The sequence below is a fragment of the Schistocerca gregaria genome, chromosome 4 (genome assembly GCF_023897955.1).
Source record: "Schistocerca gregaria isolate iqSchGreg1 chromosome 4, iqSchGreg1.2, whole genome shotgun sequence".
Taxonomy (NCBI): Eukaryota; Metazoa; Arthropoda; class Insecta; order Orthoptera; family Acrididae; genus Schistocerca; species Schistocerca gregaria.
The window spans coordinates 495,607,791-495,626,154 of record NC_064923.1 but is presented as its reverse complement, the minus strand read 5'-3'; the positions used below and the strand labels follow the sequence as shown (position 1 = coordinate 495,626,154).

The following is an 18,364-nucleotide window of genomic DNA, read 5'->3' as shown; positions in this document are numbered from 1 at the left end:
TAGTTTCGCAATTACAAGGTAGTGGTCTGAATCTACATTAACTCCTCTGCAAGTTCGTACATCTAGTAAGTTTGAGGAATGCCCTGCCATCAATAATTACTTGATCAATTTGATTGAAGGTACGCTGATCAGGGCTACACCATGTTGCTTTATTTACCCCTTTTGTGTGGGAACATAGTGCTACCTACAGCCATGTTATGTGACAGTGCAAAACTGAATGACTCTGTGGCCATTGTCATTTGTGTATTCATGGAGGCTGTGCTTTCTTATTGCTGGAAGGTAATGTTCTTCTTTACCTGTCTGTGCATTGAGGTCTCCAATAATTATTTTAGTGTTATACACAGGACATCTGTCATAAGTTCTCTCGAGATTCTCAAAGGAGGTGTCTTTATCCTGGTCATCAGATACTTCTGTGGGTGCATGTACATTGATCAATGAGTATTTTGAGAATCGGATATTCAATCTCATATGTAAAACCCTAAATGTTATTCCAGTGACACCACTCACTAGGTGTCTAAATTTTTATCTTACTGTGAACCCTGTACCACATTCATGGTGGCTCTCTGAACCATGGTTGAAAATTATCCAGCCTCCCATATCAAGCACTCCATCTCCAGTCCATCGTATTTCCTGCAGGGCAGTTATGCCTGCCTTGGTTTTATCGAGTTCATACAGCAGTGACCTCAGGGCCCCTGCCCTATACAGTGGTTGTACATTCCAGGTTCCAATAAATACATCATGTTTTCGTTTGCCTTTAACAGTGCCACATCGTCGTCTATAAATCTGTCTGGCTTCTTTACTCTGAGGTTTCTAAACAAGAATTTTTTTTTTATGGGAGGGTGGTGGTAGCCGGTTGCCCAACCCCCAACCCCCAACTTGGAGGACCAGGATTTGTATGAGGTTTACTCCTTCACTACGCCTATAGTGCCCTATGTTGTGGGACACACTTTGTCTGGCTCCTTTGTCAAGACCACTCCCGTTTGGATGAGCCTGCCAGTGCCTATGCTACCTCCGACACAGCTCTTGACTTCATCGGAGCACACAAACCCTCCCGCCTGGCTCTGAAGGTACCTTTGATAAGGTGGTGTCCCATGGAAAGGTTTCTTCTTCTAGGGTATTGATTTGATCATGCTAAAACAGTCTTGTCATCACATGACACTACACAACAGTGCTAATGCTAAGTTATATCTCCAGTGAAAATGTGCTAGCTAAGTTTTCTGTGGGCAGCATAAATAGCCTACAAAGAATGCAGCTGTGTTGTATTATTTACTGTAATGTATAGCTATGATAGCAGGAAGGCAATGGCAAACCACCTCCACAAAAACCTTGCCTAGTACAGCAGTGCAGATCTCCCACATCGTCCCTTATGCTCTGTCGAGGAATATGGGGCTTCATCACCACCACCATAGCTATGATAATAATCTTGTGGCTGAAGTTCTCTTTTTGTCCAGTTTTGCTTCCTAGTATACGACATGAAAAAATGGTTCTGTCTTAAGCAAACACAATTCTTCTTGTTTTAATACCAGTACATCAATAGGAGACATTTACCCACTTTATTGGTTTGTTTTATTTACTTAGTATTACATATTGATGTTCGAGTGGGTGATATGTACTGTACAACCATTATTTTTCTCCAGTTTGTCATATGCAGTTTTTACAGATTTATATTTTTTGTGCTTCACAGGGTGGTTGAACTGCGCTTTGTAACACAAACTGTTTGTCTAATGATAATGTTTTCCTTATTACAGTCATTTGAGATAAGAGTTCAGGAGTTTGTTGTCATTTTGGACACACCCCATAAATAATAGATCTGCGGTAGTTGGAAATTGTGGCACCTGGTGAAAAATGCCAAAAGATTATTTTGTATTTTTCATGTTTGTGTAATAGAATTTAATTGTATTGTATGTAAATTCAAAACCTGTGTACTGACCAATTATCATTAATCCTCATTGCAGGTAAAGCAGTGGCAGGAATCCTTACCACCACCAGAACAAATAGAGCCTAGTTGTTATGACACATTGCCAAATAACTGCTGCAACAGTATCAAAGAAACTTCTAAAAATGATTCTACAAGAAAAGCAAAAAGAGGAAACTCAAAGACAAAAAAACATTATGATACTGAATTTACTTGTCTGGAAGAAATAAAACTTCCTAAACCTGTTTCTCATCAGATTCCATTTGCCTTTACAGAACACAGAAAGGATTCTCCAAATGGTAAAAACTTGCTTACCAACAGATCATTCTCAAAAAATTTAATCACCAACATTGGTTTAAGTTACAAACAATTCTTTCGAAGTGAACCAGACCTACGACTGATTATGAACAAGTCCAGTGTCGACAATGAAGCAAAAAGTCACTTTGGAAACATTATGAAAATTAGTTCTCATAGAATGCCTACAAACACTACAACCAAGAAAACTGGAGTAAAGACACTGCCTGGCACTTATTGTGAAATTAAGCCTCTTCGGGTTGAACCTTGTTATTGTTGGGATAAAAGTGCATTGGATGTAGAGAATGAGTCCCATTTGAAACACTGTGACAGTTCCATAATGTTGCAAGAGAATAACATTTCAGAACATACTGTACCTCACCTAAAACTTGGAGATTTCATGGATATAAATATGGGTAACTTGAAACAGAAACTGGATGTAAATGATATGCATAATAGTGACATACCATCTTTCGTGTACTCACCCAGTTCTAGTATGTCGTCTACTGCAGTTTATTCTGGCTGTAAACATAAGGATGTAGGGAAAGATGTGAAAACTTTTGATGACTCTTCGACGTCATACAAAAATATACAACGTAGATGTACCTCAGTTAACAAAAGACCACATGGTACTGTGTTCTGTTCGAAAACAGACAGTAACCAGTACAAATCTGCTCAGAATGGATCTTGTCCATGTGTGTGTCAAATGGATAATTTGTGCCATAATTGTAAAAATATTGAACAACACAAGAAATATGTGTTGAGTACACCATATTGTGCAGCTAATAGTTTTTGGTGTAACTGTTGCAGCCATGTTGTCCCAAAGCACAGCTGTGGGGTTAATACTGAGACTACTTTACATACCAGGATGCCAGAACACACATCACACAAGTATTCATTAGTTCCTTCTTTCTGTAGCTGTGGTGTCAACACAGATAAGAGAGATCTTACAGACTCTTCAACATTTCATGTTGAATTTGTTTCCAGTGCGAATGACAATTCTCAGAAGAAGAAACGTGATTCGGGTGATAATAATGGGGTTGTAGATAAAATCCGCAATAATTTTAGCAATAAAGTGCTATTTGTGCAGCATTCTCCATCTGCGACAAAAATGAGGTGCGTAGTGGTAAAGAATAGAGTTGCTATCATTGTGTGTTGATTTCACTTCCTGTGCTTAACTTTTTAAAACAAGTGTGTGCAGTTACAGCATTTCAAGCATTATAACACTAGAATTTAAATTTAGCAGATCAAGTTACTTTTATTATGGAATGTTCATAAAAATATTTTCTTGCAGCAATGAGCAGAGTCCTTCAGCTGTTGCAGCCATTACAGATCAGGTTGGTACTCAGTCTTCAGCATAAATTTCATATTCCCGTGAATTTTGATGTTAAAATTATTTTAATTTTGATAATATAATACGTGGCAGACACAAGATAATTATTCAGCAGCAAAAATGACTGACCAATGTGTTTACATGAGAATGATGTTTTGACGTGTACTGTTGAAGCAGGAAAATTGCAAAGGCTAAGAAAGATGTGATAGTAAACTTGTAAACTTAGGAAACAGTGATATTAGTATTCAATTCTACACTAAACAAAATACAGTACCAGCAAAAAAGGAATATAGTGATTACAATTGTCTAAATCTATTTAATGCATAACATACCTCAATCAGAATTACAGACAATATAAAAGAAAATACAAAATTTTCATCATTGTGCAAGCATAGCAAATCAGAAACTAGCATATTTTTAAATCAAAATCTTTGACCCTTTGGATTGGCTGTATTAGATGTATCAACACTGTGTTATGCTCTTGGCTATATACATCTGCATTCCTCAAACTTGTGGATTTCTGTTTATGGGGTTGAGGTAAAGACCTTATGTATGTGTCGCCTTTGCTAAAACCACTTTCAGAACTCAAAATACACATTTGTAATATGTACATGCTGGTAACTCCATATTTGCCTCAGAATGTATAGCTGAAATTTCTTAGATATTTCCTGTGTGACCAAGGGGTATCATCATACAGTCTACACATAAAGTTTGCAAAATAAATATGTAAAATAAAAAAAATGCATTTTTGTTTTCATATTCTGTAACTCTTATAATTTTATTACTGTGCATTAAATAGTTACAGCCATATGTAATTGCTATGTTCATTTTGAGTAGCCCTATATATTATAGGTCATGCTAACACGATACATTTTCTGTTCTATTTTAAATACTTTCCTGAGGAGTTGAGGGTGGGTAAAAAGAGAAAGGCAGAAATAAATTTAAGTTAACTTGCCACTGGTAATGTAGAATATGAGTAACATTGGTACATTTTATATTGAGCCTACAAAACTGATTTAAAACAAAAGACTAAATTTTTTAAAGATCTACTATAAAGATATAATGGAAGTTAGTAGGACTAAATTTGAGTTGTTTACTGCTCATTACACTGCAAACTGGGATGAAAAGGGGGAAACCGTAGTTGTGAAAATGATATGCACAGGAAACAGTTCCAAGTCTTGGCTGTGGAGCAGAACAGGCAACCAATGTTCCCCACAGATAAACAGAAATGAAGTATTTATCTGCTTGCTTGATAAAGGTTGCAAGTTTAATAATAAAGTCACTGGTGATCTAACAAAAAAGTGAAGTACTCAGAAGACATGGTCAGATCTCAATGTAATTTCATGCACGTACACATGATTGACAAGTAATTGATTAGAGATGCAATTCTCTGTGACACATCAGAGTACATTAGTGTAATTACCAGACCTAGTAGGGACTGCTGCATACTCATAGGAGACAACATTATCAGCACCTGACAAAATTTGGAATGAACCTCATTGTCTGTCTCCATTGGGCCAGCTGATCAAATTGAGCAATATTCAGGTTTGTGGGGCATTTGCATATGACAGTAGCCTGATGTTGGGCTGTGTGGGAATGCGAGGGCAGGCTTACTCATCATCAAGATTCCAGTCATCTGAACACCATAAGGGAAAATCATCATCGTGGACCAAGCTTATTTTAATCTCTTCGATCTGCTGCTGCCATCTGGCAACAAATAATTGGCTTCCTGTTACATTCTTTTTCATCACACACCATTGGTCAGAGACTAGCAGCAGCGAGATTAAGTAATAACTAATTACTGTCCATGTGTAGTCTGCCTGGGCCTTTAACACTACAACACAAACTGCTGTGTTTGTAGTTATTCTGTGACCTAGACGCGTGAACTGCTGATGGATGGTGACATGTCGCATTGAGCAAGGAATGACGGTCCTGTATTACCCCAGATGAGCACTGAGCATGGTGGCGATGAAGGGAGAAATCTCATTTTTCCAATGTTTTGGAGAGACACAGTGTTCTTACTCCTGATGCCACGATGTGCAGAGCCATCAGGTATGATGTCAGGTCACGGCTGGTAGTGATAGAGGAAACTCCAACTGCACAATGGTATGCCACTGACTTCCTGCATCCTCACATTTTAAGTCTCATGCAACAGTACTGTGGTGCCAATTTTCAACAGAACAATGTACTTCCACACATGGCACATGTCTCTGTGTCTGCATTATGTTGAGGTACTCTCTTGGCCATCAAGGTACCCAGACCTGTCGCCTATGGGACGTTTGTGGTACCAGCTTCTATGAAAACTCTGCCCAGTGCCAGTATCCGAGATATCAAAGACCAGTTACAAGAGTTCTTGCTTGCCTCAGGAGAGGATAAAATGGCTTTATGAATCAATGTGTGCTTCCATTCCATAGTGAGAGCAATGACATACTAATAAGTGAGCTTATACTGCTAACTTATTAGTAAATTTTACCCAATATTGTATTTGCTGAAAAAAATATCACTATCTTGTCAGTCTGTGATTTTTGTCCCTCCCCCCCCCCCCCCCCTCTTCTGGGTGCTTTGCTTGTTTTGTCTGCCAATTTAGATAATGTAAGGAGTGAAGTTAACAACTCGCTAAATAGTAGAGGTGTTAAGTCATCAACAGAGACTTAATGAAATGCACAGGTTAGGAATACTAAACTGGTGTGTTCAGTTTGGCTAAAGGCAGATTGTGCGCAGAAAATGAGGTCTGTTCAAAAAATTCTGGAACTTTGTTCACATTTTTTTATGTTTACCCTTAACTTATTGTGCATGGTCTCCGAAATACTCTCCTCCACAACTGATACACCACTCCCAATGCCATTTCCACTTCTGCAAGCAGTCTTGGTATGCATCTTGCTTGATCACGTGAAGCAGAATCTGTGAATTTTCTTTCATCCCACATATTGTTGTAAAACTTTGCCCTTTCAGTGGGGTTTTCAACTTTGGCAATAAAAAAAAAAGTACACAGGGGCCAGGTCTGGAGAGTATGGAGGATGAGGCATGCAGTGATTTTGCTTTTTGTGCAGTAATCGTGCACCAACAGGGATGAATGTGCAGGTGCATCATCATGATGCGAGAACCATGAATTGCCTCACCACATTTCAGGTCTCACATTTTCTCGCATGCATTGCATCATGTCCCGATAGTACCATCGATTAACAGCTTGTCACTGTGGCATGAATTCGTGATGAACTAATTCTTCAAAGTAAAAGAAAACTATCAGCATGGCATTGACGTTTCACCAGACCTGATGAGATTTTATTGTTCTTGGAGAACATTGTGAAGATTGAACCTTGGTCTCAACATCATAACTGTAGACCCACATCTCTTCACCAGTTATTATTCTCTTAAGGAACATCATGTTCTCATTCACACAATCCAAAGGCAGTCTTCACGGATTGCAACTCAAAGGTCCATGAGTTGTGGAATGAACTTGGTGGCAATACGATGGATTCAAGATGCTGTGTCAGAAGTTCATGACATGATCCAACTGAAATGTTACATTCTTCTGCAATCTCTGAGACAGTCAGTCTTCGAATGGCACGCACAATTCCATTGACATTCCTGACACGAGTGTCATCGATAGATGTCAAAGAGCGTCCTGAACGAGGGTCATCATTAACTTACATCCAGCCATTTTTAAACTGTATGAACCATTTTTAACACTTTTTGTGTGTCTCTGTAAAGGTTTTCTTGAATTCCACGAAAAATTTAATGGAAACATGTTGCTATAACTCTGCCATCTCAAAATTTGCAAACTGCGTCGAATGCTCTACTCAATACTGCACTGAACAATAACTAACAGACATACAACAATGAAACTTCCAGCAGAACACAGGTGTGTGCATGGATGCCAACTGAATTTCGCACCAATGGTTTGTTGGAGCGAATTGCATTTGCGTGTGTTGCATTTCACTCTGTTGGTGTGAAATTACGAATGTTCCAGAATTTTTTAAACAGAGCCGGTATAATGCTGTTGAGTGTTTGGAGGGGGAGGCTGTTAAGAGGAGGCTGTGAATGTAGTTACCTCATGAAGGAAGGACTAGTGAGGAGTGAGTTTAGGAGGATTATAAAATCGAAGGGTGTGTTGCAAGGACAGTTCCTATCTACATAATTCAGAAAAGCAGTTGTTGATGGATAGATCTAGATGGCACAAGTTTTGAAGCAACCATTGAAATCCAGCATTTTGTCTTCAGCAGCATGTTCAATCCTTGAGTTGTCACCTCTGCTCTTGGTTTAGGTCAAGCAGTGGCCATTCGTTTGGATGGGCAGCTGGTGAGTGGTTGTGCCCACATAAAATACTGTAATGAAGACACAGCAAAGGTGGTATATTATATGACTCCTTTCACAGATGAGCCTGCCTCTGATTGTATAGGATGTGCCTGTTTTGGGACTGGAGCAGTGTGTCGTGAATGGGTGTATTGGACAGGTCTTGCACATGGCTTTCCCAGGGGGATGACAGAAGTGTGTAGGGATGGCAAAAGGATCGTTTAAGTTAGTTTTTTTGATTGGGTAGTTGGCACAGTACCACTTTGGGAGGGGTAGGAATGATTGTGGGTAGGATGTTTCTCATTTGCAGGCACGATGCTGTTGAAGGATACGATTCAGTTGTTCCTGTCTGGAATTATATGGTGTGAGCAGGGAGATGCTCCTTTGTAGTGGGTTTTTTGAGATGATCAGAGGATTAGTTCCTGTGTGTGTGTGTGTTTATGGCATGGAAAATCTGCCTACAGACTAGGTACGTGGATTAATGCATGTGAGAAGGCTTTAGACTAGGGTGTCCAAGCTGCAGCCTGTGGGCCGCATAAATCCAAAAGCAAGTATCGATCCGGCCCAAGAAGTGAGCATCTATCACATAACTGGAAAAGAAATAATTATTCTGTTCATGTAAATTTAAGATAAATTGAATATTTTTAATTTGAGGTAAGCTAAAAGGTTGGATATTTTTGCTTTAGACTTTCAGCATGCTGGCCAAGGGACTGCTTGTCACTGTAGTTTCACTGTCCATGGATGGCCAGACTATATTATAGTGATATTTTGGTGTGGAATGCAAACAAAATGCTGGTACTGTTGGTGGTTAGTGAAGCTGGTATGGACAGAGGTTTGGGTGGTGCCATTAGAGAGGTTAGTTCAAAGACCAAGGAGGTGGTTCGCTGAACTGAGGAGGGCCAGGAGTGCATCAGATGGAGAGCATATTTTGAGACTGTGGAAAGTATGTGTTGGCATTGGATCCACATCATGAAGATATCATCATTGAACCTGTGATTTGAGATTTTGGATATTTAGGGGAAGGTTTCCTGTAGATGACCAGTTAACAGGTTGGTATACAGGAGTGTGTCATAGCAGTGCCCATGATTGTGCTATGGATTTGTTTTCATGTGTTTCCCACAAAGAAGTAGTAAAGGTTCCTAGCCACCCAAAATCCCAATCATTTGTTTGGTCACCCATTGACAGAGCATTTGGAGTGTCCCAGCAATCCGTTCTCCAGTATACTGAAGGTCTTTCTAAGGAGTTCAGAGACAGGCACTACTTCTTGAACCTATTCTGTAAAGAGGTTGCCTCTGCCATATTCATAGTTCCTTTGACCAACCTCAGGATTCAGTTGCAGAGGAGCATCCTCTCACCAGTCAATATCACCCTGCACTGTGACAACTCAAATCATATCCTTCACAAGGGCTTGGGATGCTTATCATCTTGCACAGAAAGGAGGAACATCCTATCCACTGTTCATTTTGCATCTCCCACAATGGTATTCTTCTGCCCATAGAATCAGCAACATATTCTTGTCTGTCCTTATACCACACCTACATTGACACCCTTGTTGTATGGGTTATACTTATGTGCAGTGGCAGCCGGTTGTCATTTGCTGATGTGCTACAGCACCACACTGTAAATATCATACTAAAATTATGCCATATCTCCTAGAACGTGAGCCAAAAATCACTAAAATTACACCATTTCTCTATGAATGTGTAGTGGTATGCAAGTAAAACAGGCAAACCATGTTTTTTAGTACTCTCTCTGACTAGAAGCAGAAGGCACTGTCAGATCCTGTGAAGATGGTCAGCCTTACTATGATCAACTCAAAGGAGGGGTGCAACTATCTGTTTTTGACTGTGCATACTCTGATGGACATCATCCCTTCCAGCACTACGAGTGTTATGTTGCTCGTAGCACAGGGTCACTATTTTTCTTTGAAATTGCATGTAACAAATTGTGCAAGCATAGAGTAAGACTGGTGGGGGTGGGGTGTTTGAGGAGCAGTTGCAGTAATAGTTCCATAGGTGAGTGATTAGCTGCACTGAGTGGCGATTCGTTGGTCTGGGATTAGTTCCTGTTGCTACCAACATTTTTTCCCTTCCTCAGAATGTTAAACAGTTAATTATAAAAATTAAATATATTTGAACAGTTCAGTTTATATTGTGAAATTAATATAATGAATTTAGTTATGATTACACCCTTGTATGTCAACAGGCAAGAAATGGTTGTTGCATTAGACATTTACAGCAATAAGACAACTTTTTTTATACATATAACATAATCATTACATTAACAAATAGAACTGTTTGGCCATGTCAGTTGTTAGCTTACAATTCCATGTTGCAGTCAAAAAATCCTTTTAATTAATAGAAGAGGGTTAGCAGCAAGACATTTATTTTATGTTTTCCTAAATTCACACTCTGGAAGGTATTGTACCTTCTGCAGAAACTTCTTAAATAGTTTCTGGCCCACTAGCCCATAGGTATTGTTTGACTTTGATAATCTATGTTACGACATTTGTATGGAACTATTAATTATTGTGTTGTGACCATGAATATTATTTCTACATTTTGCTTCATGTAGATTCTTTTTTGTATAGCTTAACACTTGGAATATATACAGATTTATAACAGTCATTATTTTACATTTAGTGACCAAAAGCTTACAATGTGCTTTATGCTGAGAACATGTAATGACTGATTTCTTTCTTCTGCAGAAGTAATATGTTTTGAACATGGCTTTAGTTTCTCCAGACCATATGACAGGTAGTTTGAAAAAGTGAAAAATAAGATGTTTTAACATAAGCTTCTGGTACACATTTCATGTGATCTGAACAAGTAAATTCATCTGGATAATTTAACACTAATGTATTTTATGTGTTGCTTCCAGGACAATTTGTCTTGTAGGTACACCCGCAAGACATATAACAGGGAATATTAGAAGTACTTCTGTCCTTTAGGCTAAATACCATTTTTTGTGTTTTGTTCTCATTCAGGACAAACCCATTTGATCTGAACCAATATGGTGCCTGGGAGAGTGCATTGTCAGTAGTTTCAGCCTTCTAGGCCATTCTCAAGTGGTTCTGTAATAGAAAACTATGCCTTATGTACTGAAATGCCAGCAGCTTTAAATTTGTTTTTTCTATTCCTCAGGGGGATAAAGTGAGATTTAATGAGTTAGGTAGATCTCTTCTAAATATAGATTTATCAGAAGTGCTTAGGACGAGGCTCCCTAATTTGGCTTAAACAATGTGAATAGAAGCCAGTGGATACACCTTTCAGGTTCTAAAATATTTTGCTGGGGTGGGCCAGAGGGAAACGTGAAACACTCTGGAAAGATTTGTGTATAGAGTAGAGGAAATTTCGAGCAATAGATTTCGGGATGGAGCAGTAACAGAGTGGATAAGAGTGCTGTTACTCAGTTTTGCAGCTGGGGTTCAGTTCCCACTTTGTCCATAATTTTTTCTTGCCTTTTATTTTATTTCTCACAACAGTAAGTGATTAATTATAAAATTTAAATATATTTAAACATTCAGTTTGTGTAGCTAAAATCAGTATATTGAGTTTAGTTAAGAGTATTACCTTTGTAAGTTAAAAGGCTATACCCCATCGCATTTTAGTACACTGGTAAAATTTTGCACAGTAACTTCTGCACAGCTTTAGTGTAGGCATAATCATTCAACATCTGTCCATCTTAACAGCCATCACCAAAACGTGGCAAAGTGTAGAGTTGGCCACCAAATAATACAACATGCCACTGAGCACAAAATGCTCGATTTCAGTGGCTGCTTCTTAACTTGTGCCATTTAGATCGTTCCCTTCGATGATGGGGATGATGATGATGATGATGATTGGCTTGTGGTTGTGGCACTCAATTGTGTGGTTATCAGCACCTGGACAAAGTCCCAGTCTTTACACAGTCCAGTCTCGCCACGCTCACGTTTAATAATGAGATGATAAGAACAACACAAACACCCAGTCCCCAACCTGGCCAGGAATTTAACCTGGGACCCCTTGATCCAGAGGCAGCAATGCTAGCCGTTAGACCAGGAGTTGCGGACTCTCTTCTCTGAATTATCAGAGGGACATTGTCCTTGCTATACATACTTTGATCCTATAGTGATCCTATAGTTCTCATTCTCTCAAACTTGACTAGACCCTGCGCCACACTCATTTCCACCCATGCACCATAACGTAACTTCACTCATCCTTCCTCTGTTGTATTTCCCCCTCTCAATCCTCTCTTCCATGTCATTGAGTGCTGTGCGCACTTCCCTTGGCCTGCAGCCAGAATGAGCTCCTTGGTGTCATTTTCTATCCAGTGTGTGTGTGTGTGTGTGTGTGTGTGTGTGTGTGTGTACACTGTATAGCTTTAATTAAGAGGGGTTGATGCAAAAACCTACAATGTTCCCAGTCTTGCCTGTCGATGACTCACCAGGATCTCTGCTATTTGATGAGTTGTTACCATTACTCCTTACATTATTTAAATTTAGTACTTAATAGGAAAAGTGTGCCAAAGTCAGTGAGAGTGCAAATAACAGTGATTTCGACATAGTCTCACAATGTAGGTATATACCTAACTTGATGGTGAAAATTGGAATTAGTTTGCCCAGTCACTTGGAAGTAGGTTTCATAATTTTGGGCACTTGAGTTTGGCATATAGAATTTGTTTATATCTTCCATTTTTATGTACGTTACTTTTCAGCTGTAAATTTGTAGCAATTGTGTGCTTTTAATTACTTACTATAGAAGATGTTAACTAATCTATGGGAAACTCCTGGGGGAGATGGATAGAAAACTTAAAAAGAAGCAAAAAAGTTTTTGTTGTTAGATGCTTGCTTCATTTCTGTATTTTTTCAGATTGTTTCAGCAATTACTTTTTCTTTTCAACTGTTATCTTCTGATGGCTAAACGAAATGCTCAGAATGTTTATCATTAGCCTTAAAGCAGGTTTGTAAACTCCGAATCAAGAATTGTCTTACTCACTCCAATATTCCAGGTGTCTGCTGTATTTCATGAAATCCTTCTTGAAGACACTGGTGAAAAATTTGAACATTCATAAAAGGTCTTGAAAATACTAGGTCCTTTCAATCTCCCCAAAAATAAAAATCCACCAGGTTGAGATCAGGTGATCAAGTGGCCAAGATGTTGCTGCCATATGACTGATCCATTTATTTGGGAAATGCAGACTTAAAATAGTTCTCACCTATGGAAAAAAGTGTAGTGGTGTCCCATTTTGCATGAAGCACCTGTTCTTATGTAAGTGTAGTGGAATGTCTTCCAGAAAATATTTAAATGTTCCTTTAAAATTTCACTCTATAATGCTCCAGTAAGTATTCCATGGAAAGTGAAAGGTCCAGTTAATCTGTCTCCAGTTGTTGTCACCCCATACATTAATGCTAAACTGATGTTTAAGTCCTATTTCCAAAACGATGTGAAAATTCTGGTCTCCGTTCCTGGTAAACTTAGCTTCATCAGTGAACAATATGGTGGACAGAAAGTGTTGGTCCTGAGCACACAACCCCAGTAACAAAGTACAGGAAGCTTTTCTGTGCTGAAAATCTGTTTCAGTTAGATCTTGCACTCTCTGAAAATGATATGGCTAATGGAGTTGCTCTCGTAACACTTTCCACACTGTCATATGACTCACATTCTGTTTCTGCTTGTTTTCTGATACTGCTGCAGTTATTGTTCACAATATGAAGTACTCTTATCATCTAAATCAGGTGTTCTAACACTATTTGGTCTTCTACAATGAAATAACCTTTCCTCAAAAGAGGCTGCTTCCATAAGGTCATATATTCTTTGAAAGGCATTGTTCAGTAAATGTCTATTAGGAAAAATTTCAGCATACAAATGTCTAGATTTGTATGCCTGACAATTTGCAAGTCTTTACATCAGTTGCATGTCTGTTATGTGCTGACTAGAATACATTTTAGCCAGAAATGTCCAGTTCATACTAGTCCAATAAGAATACATCCGAGCATGCATCATGCCCGTGACTGGAAGTCAGAGACAACACATTGCTCTACAGCTGAGGTTGCTAGCACATGCTCATTTAGTGATGTCCACCTTGGAAATACCTGGTTTGATTTTTGGCGGGAGAAGAATGTTCAGTACACACTAAACACTAGTACAATAAGAACTGTACACCAAGCTTCCTCTACTGGTTGTGTTCTCAAAACCATGGCAGTTAAGATAAATGTAAGAAAGCTTTGTCGTAACACTTTCTGAAACAAAAACATATGAAAAAAAACCTGTAAAACCAAACTGGAAATTTGAAAACAAAAAGATAGGTATGATGCAAACTTGTAACAACAAAAACTATCTGTAACTAAGAAAATAGAAACTGACCGTATGCATATATATGACTTTTTTTTTTCATCTCTGTAAGTCCTATATTCATCAGAGGTTTCCCATATATTAGTTAGAACTCTGCATATTAAAAAAATCTCTAACCTTCTGTGTTAGAAAGTGCATCAAAACCATTTGTTTTTAACCACATTAATTTCAATCTAAAATGTTTCCATGCTAGACTGAGATAATAAAGATTGGATGCTTTCTCCATGCTCCATCACTCTGAAGAGAGTGATGTAGGAGAGCATTTTGAAATGCTGATAGAGCAGTGTAAATTCCTACTTTTCCTAAAGTTTGATTTTAAAAACTACTACTTAAAAATTGTTGTCAGGAATGCTTGTACTCAAGCTCAGTAGTAAGGCCCCACAGGGATGAAGCAGTTGATTCACTAACTGATGCTAAAAGGTGATTTTATTGCATTTTAGGGGTATTTCGATTATGAGATATATGTTGAACCTCTAGATTTAGAACCCCAAGAAATTTTGTGGTTTTGCCAAAAATGTGAGCAGGCATGCCATTTTAATAGCTCGGCTTCAACTTGCTTATATTGGGTCATTTTAGAAAAATTAGTGAAAAAATACTCAAGCTCACTATTGCACTCTCATTTTATTACCTACAATAAATGTGATGACAAATTAATGTCCATGTGCAAAAGTGTGTAACATTAGTTATTGCCACTTTGACAATTGGTGATGGCCCAGACATGATTCCCAACTAAACTCTTCAGGTCATATTGCTACGACTAGGTTTTGTCACAGTATTGATCTGTGGTGTTGAATATTAATTTTGATATGCAAGGGACTTTTGCACCTCAAGTAAAGCTGGCTACATGGTGTGTGCTTATTTAAGTGCACTTGATACAGTTGGATTTCCCCATTGTAGGGGATGATGCCAGTGACATAATCTGTCCTGCAGCTGCTTCCTATACTCTGTCTCTGCATCCCAATTAAAACTGTCTGTCCAATTGTTCCATTCTTCGCATATACCATTCTAAGATACGACATTTATACTAAGTGCTTTTGGTTTGTGTACTAAGTATTTCACTGAATTGGAGAGAGAATTATTAACAAGTCATTACTTGTTGTAGGATGCCCGTGATTTGGCGCAGTGTTTGGAAGAAGTAAATAACATAGCTAGTCTTCTCAAGGCTCAGTCAGAATCAATTATTGAAGTTGTTACAGCAAATTTGGCAGACCACATGGGAAGTGGAGAGACTAGAGTTTTTGATGTATCTGGTATACCTTAAGCTTTTTACTATTGATTTTACAAATATTTATTGTATATCAGTATTACTATAAAATGATATTGTAGATTATTGTCTTGCTTATCTTAGATTTTTCTCCATCTGGAATTGGTTGTTAAGCCTAATCTGAAATTTAATTATGTGGAAGAGATAGGAAAAAAAATTGCTGTTTTGAATTTGGGTGAGTGGAGGCATGAACGTAATGCTTACTGGTGTTAAACTGTTGTTTGGGCACTACTGGCCACAAAAAAATAATCAAAGAAATTACTATTAAAATAAAGTCTCACTTAACTAGGTGATATACCAAAGAAGTTAAAGTATTACAAAAATCATTGTATTTATCCAGGTGTGGTAACCACAGTTCCACACATGGGTTATTTATGTTATAACATTGAGGCTTGTGAATAAACAGTGCCATCATGACATTTGATAAAGCATAGTGTAAGAAAAAGGGACAAAGGAACTTTCTTTAGGCTTTTATGGATTTAGGTTGCCCTTTTGTTTTAAATTTTATGGAGAAGTGAGAGATTTCAGATTAAGGTAGTCTTCTTCTGTTAAGGGCGTGTAAAAGAATAACTTTTTCTTTTTTGAATCTGAAATGGACCTGCAAGGTTTATGTAGCTTCCAAGTGATGTAAGAATTCAGTGATCAGATTTAAAGACATGAAAAAAGTTGTACCAGTATTTTAAAAGTGACTATTTTATTTCCATTTTTTGTCATTTCCTCCATTACACTGTTAGACTTGCCTTCAACACCTTGTCACTTTGTGATGGGTCACTATTTAGTTACAAAAACGTTTTAGAGGTGCCAAAGTGAAGTGTGATAGTTCGTAGTGTGTTTCCCCCTATACGAATGCGCAAAGTAAAACTTCTAATATTTCCGGTGCCATATTTTTTAGGCATTAAAAATTAACATAATTTGCATGTATCCCAGCAAAGATGTGAAAATAATTAGAACAAAAACTGAGAACACAGTTTCTCAGCATATATTGGATCTCTGTCCATCATATCAGATTCATACTTCTGCTCTTCCAGCACAAATTATCTCACTGTTTTGTAACTGCTGAAAACACAGCAGTTGGGAACTAAAGCGGGTCACCAATCTACTGATTTTAATTTGTGGAAATTTATGTATCCCGTCCGAATAGCTTGTGGATGGTGAATGAGCACCATTGTATATAAAGGCATCGACCGTCGTCCAACATAAGTTCACCTTGTTGCAGAACCTATAAACAAGCCTCATTTTCATGTTGTGATTAGGTACAACTATTAGTCTTTTACAGGTGCCAAGTAAGCAGTATGTGGTATGCATTTACCATTAATATTGTTTAAAAATATAGTACTTAAAGTTCCTTGTGGCCTTCAGGGGGATAACAGCCCAGTTTAAACATGACGAAAGTTCCTCGCCCTCACAAGTAAGCTTTTAAGCTTGTTCTCTGCTCACCAGAGGTTAATTTTTTTTTCCCTCACCCACTATATGTGTACAATTAAGACTGATAAATCAGAACAGTATTATGATTGTGATATGTTTTTAAAATACTATTTATTCAAAAGACTATTTTGTTTTTATTTTATTCGTGTTATAATTATAGCTGATGACTTTTTTTCTTGCCAGTTGTTTTACCTTACCTGTTAATTTTATATAATACCTACTCAAAATTTTATATAAAATTTGTATTAGCTATAGTTGATGAATAAAGATTCATACCCTCTCAAGTTGTTACTAATTATTGGCGGTGATTTGAGGCATCAAATGTTGTACTTAAAAGAAGACCTTATCTGTAAAAAGTTATTTTTCTAGCAATGAAAATAATCAATTTTTAGAAACACTGCAGGGGCATCTTCATTGCTCCTGAAGAGTGCAGCCAAGAATTGTCATGAAGATGGAAATTTGGGTTATGTGAGTTGTGTGACATCTGGTGAAATATCTAACCAGGCCTTCATACTTGGCAGGAGATCCTACATGCTCAATGTGCACTCAGAACTGAAAAGAGCAATGTGATGCAATCAACAGGCATACTACACACACACACCGCAAAGCTTCATCAGACTTTCACTGTGGTTTCCATTTTGCACCTGTTTGGACCTTACTCTCCGAATAGCCCTCATATGTTTGTTTGAACTTACATAGCTATTCAGCGATCACAGGCCCTGCAAGACCACACGCTGCTTCCATTCCTTTCTGTTTTGGGCCCAGTTCCTCCAGGTGTCTTCAATTCCCAGTTTTGTTAGGTCCTTCGCCAGGTAGTCTATCCAGCGCTGCCTTGGTCACCCAATGGAGCGTTTGGTGTTTGGTTTCCCCACTAGTGCCATCTTCACCTGTCTTCCATCTGGCATACATGCTACATGTTCCACCCATTGTATTCTTTTGCTCTTTATCTTCTGTAGGATAGTTGGTTGTTGCATCAGAAGGTAGATTTCCTCATTTTTCTTCCTCCTCCTCCATTCTCAGTTGTCTAAAACTGGTCCCCATATTTCCCCATTAATCTTCTTTCAAATATTAATAGTTTTCACTTTCTCACTTAGTCATGCTCCATGTTTCTGAACTGTGCATTACTGCGGGGCATATCACTGCGTTGTAGGTTTTCATCTTAGTGTTCACTGAGATCGAATTAGAGCCAAGTGTCTCTTTGGGAATGCATGCATTTCATTCCCACTGCTATTCTTTCCTTGATGGCCATTTTTATGTTGTTGTCCGTGGTAAACAAAGATCCCATGTATTTAACCTGGTGTACTCTCTTGAACCTCTTGCCATCTATCTCAAGAAATTCTTCCTGCTCGTCTTCTTCCCAATTGCATGAACTCTGTTTTGTCTCGATTCACTTTGAGCTCTACCTTCTTTGCATAATTGTCCGTTTTCTGGCACATTTCTTCACTTAGTACTACTATGTCATCTGCATATGCGAGTCAATTGAAGTTACCATCCATCTCTACTCCAGC

The 18,364-nt window shown here is 38.2% G+C and overlaps 1 protein-coding gene across 6 annotated transcripts in view; it reads left to right on the top strand.

Annotated features, from left to right (window-relative positions):
- The window catches only part of LOC126365806 (uncharacterized), a 37,840-nt gene extending 20,700 nt beyond the window's left edge, over window positions 1–17,140 (top strand). For all 6 annotated transcript variants that reach the window (XM_050008395.1, XM_050008393.1, XM_050008392.1 and 3 more), the window contains exons 3-5: window positions 1,956–3,325; window positions 3,504–3,546; window positions 15,270–17,140. In XM_050008395.1, coding sequence (XP_049864352.1) covers window positions 1,956–3,325; window positions 3,504–3,546; window positions 15,270–15,428 — 1,572 coding nt within the window. In that variant the 3' untranslated portion in view covers window positions 15,429–17,140. The remainder of the gene's footprint in view (window positions 1–1,955; window positions 3,326–3,503; window positions 3,547–15,269) is intronic.
- The last annotated feature ends 1,224 nt before the right edge of the window (window positions 17,141–18,364 follow it).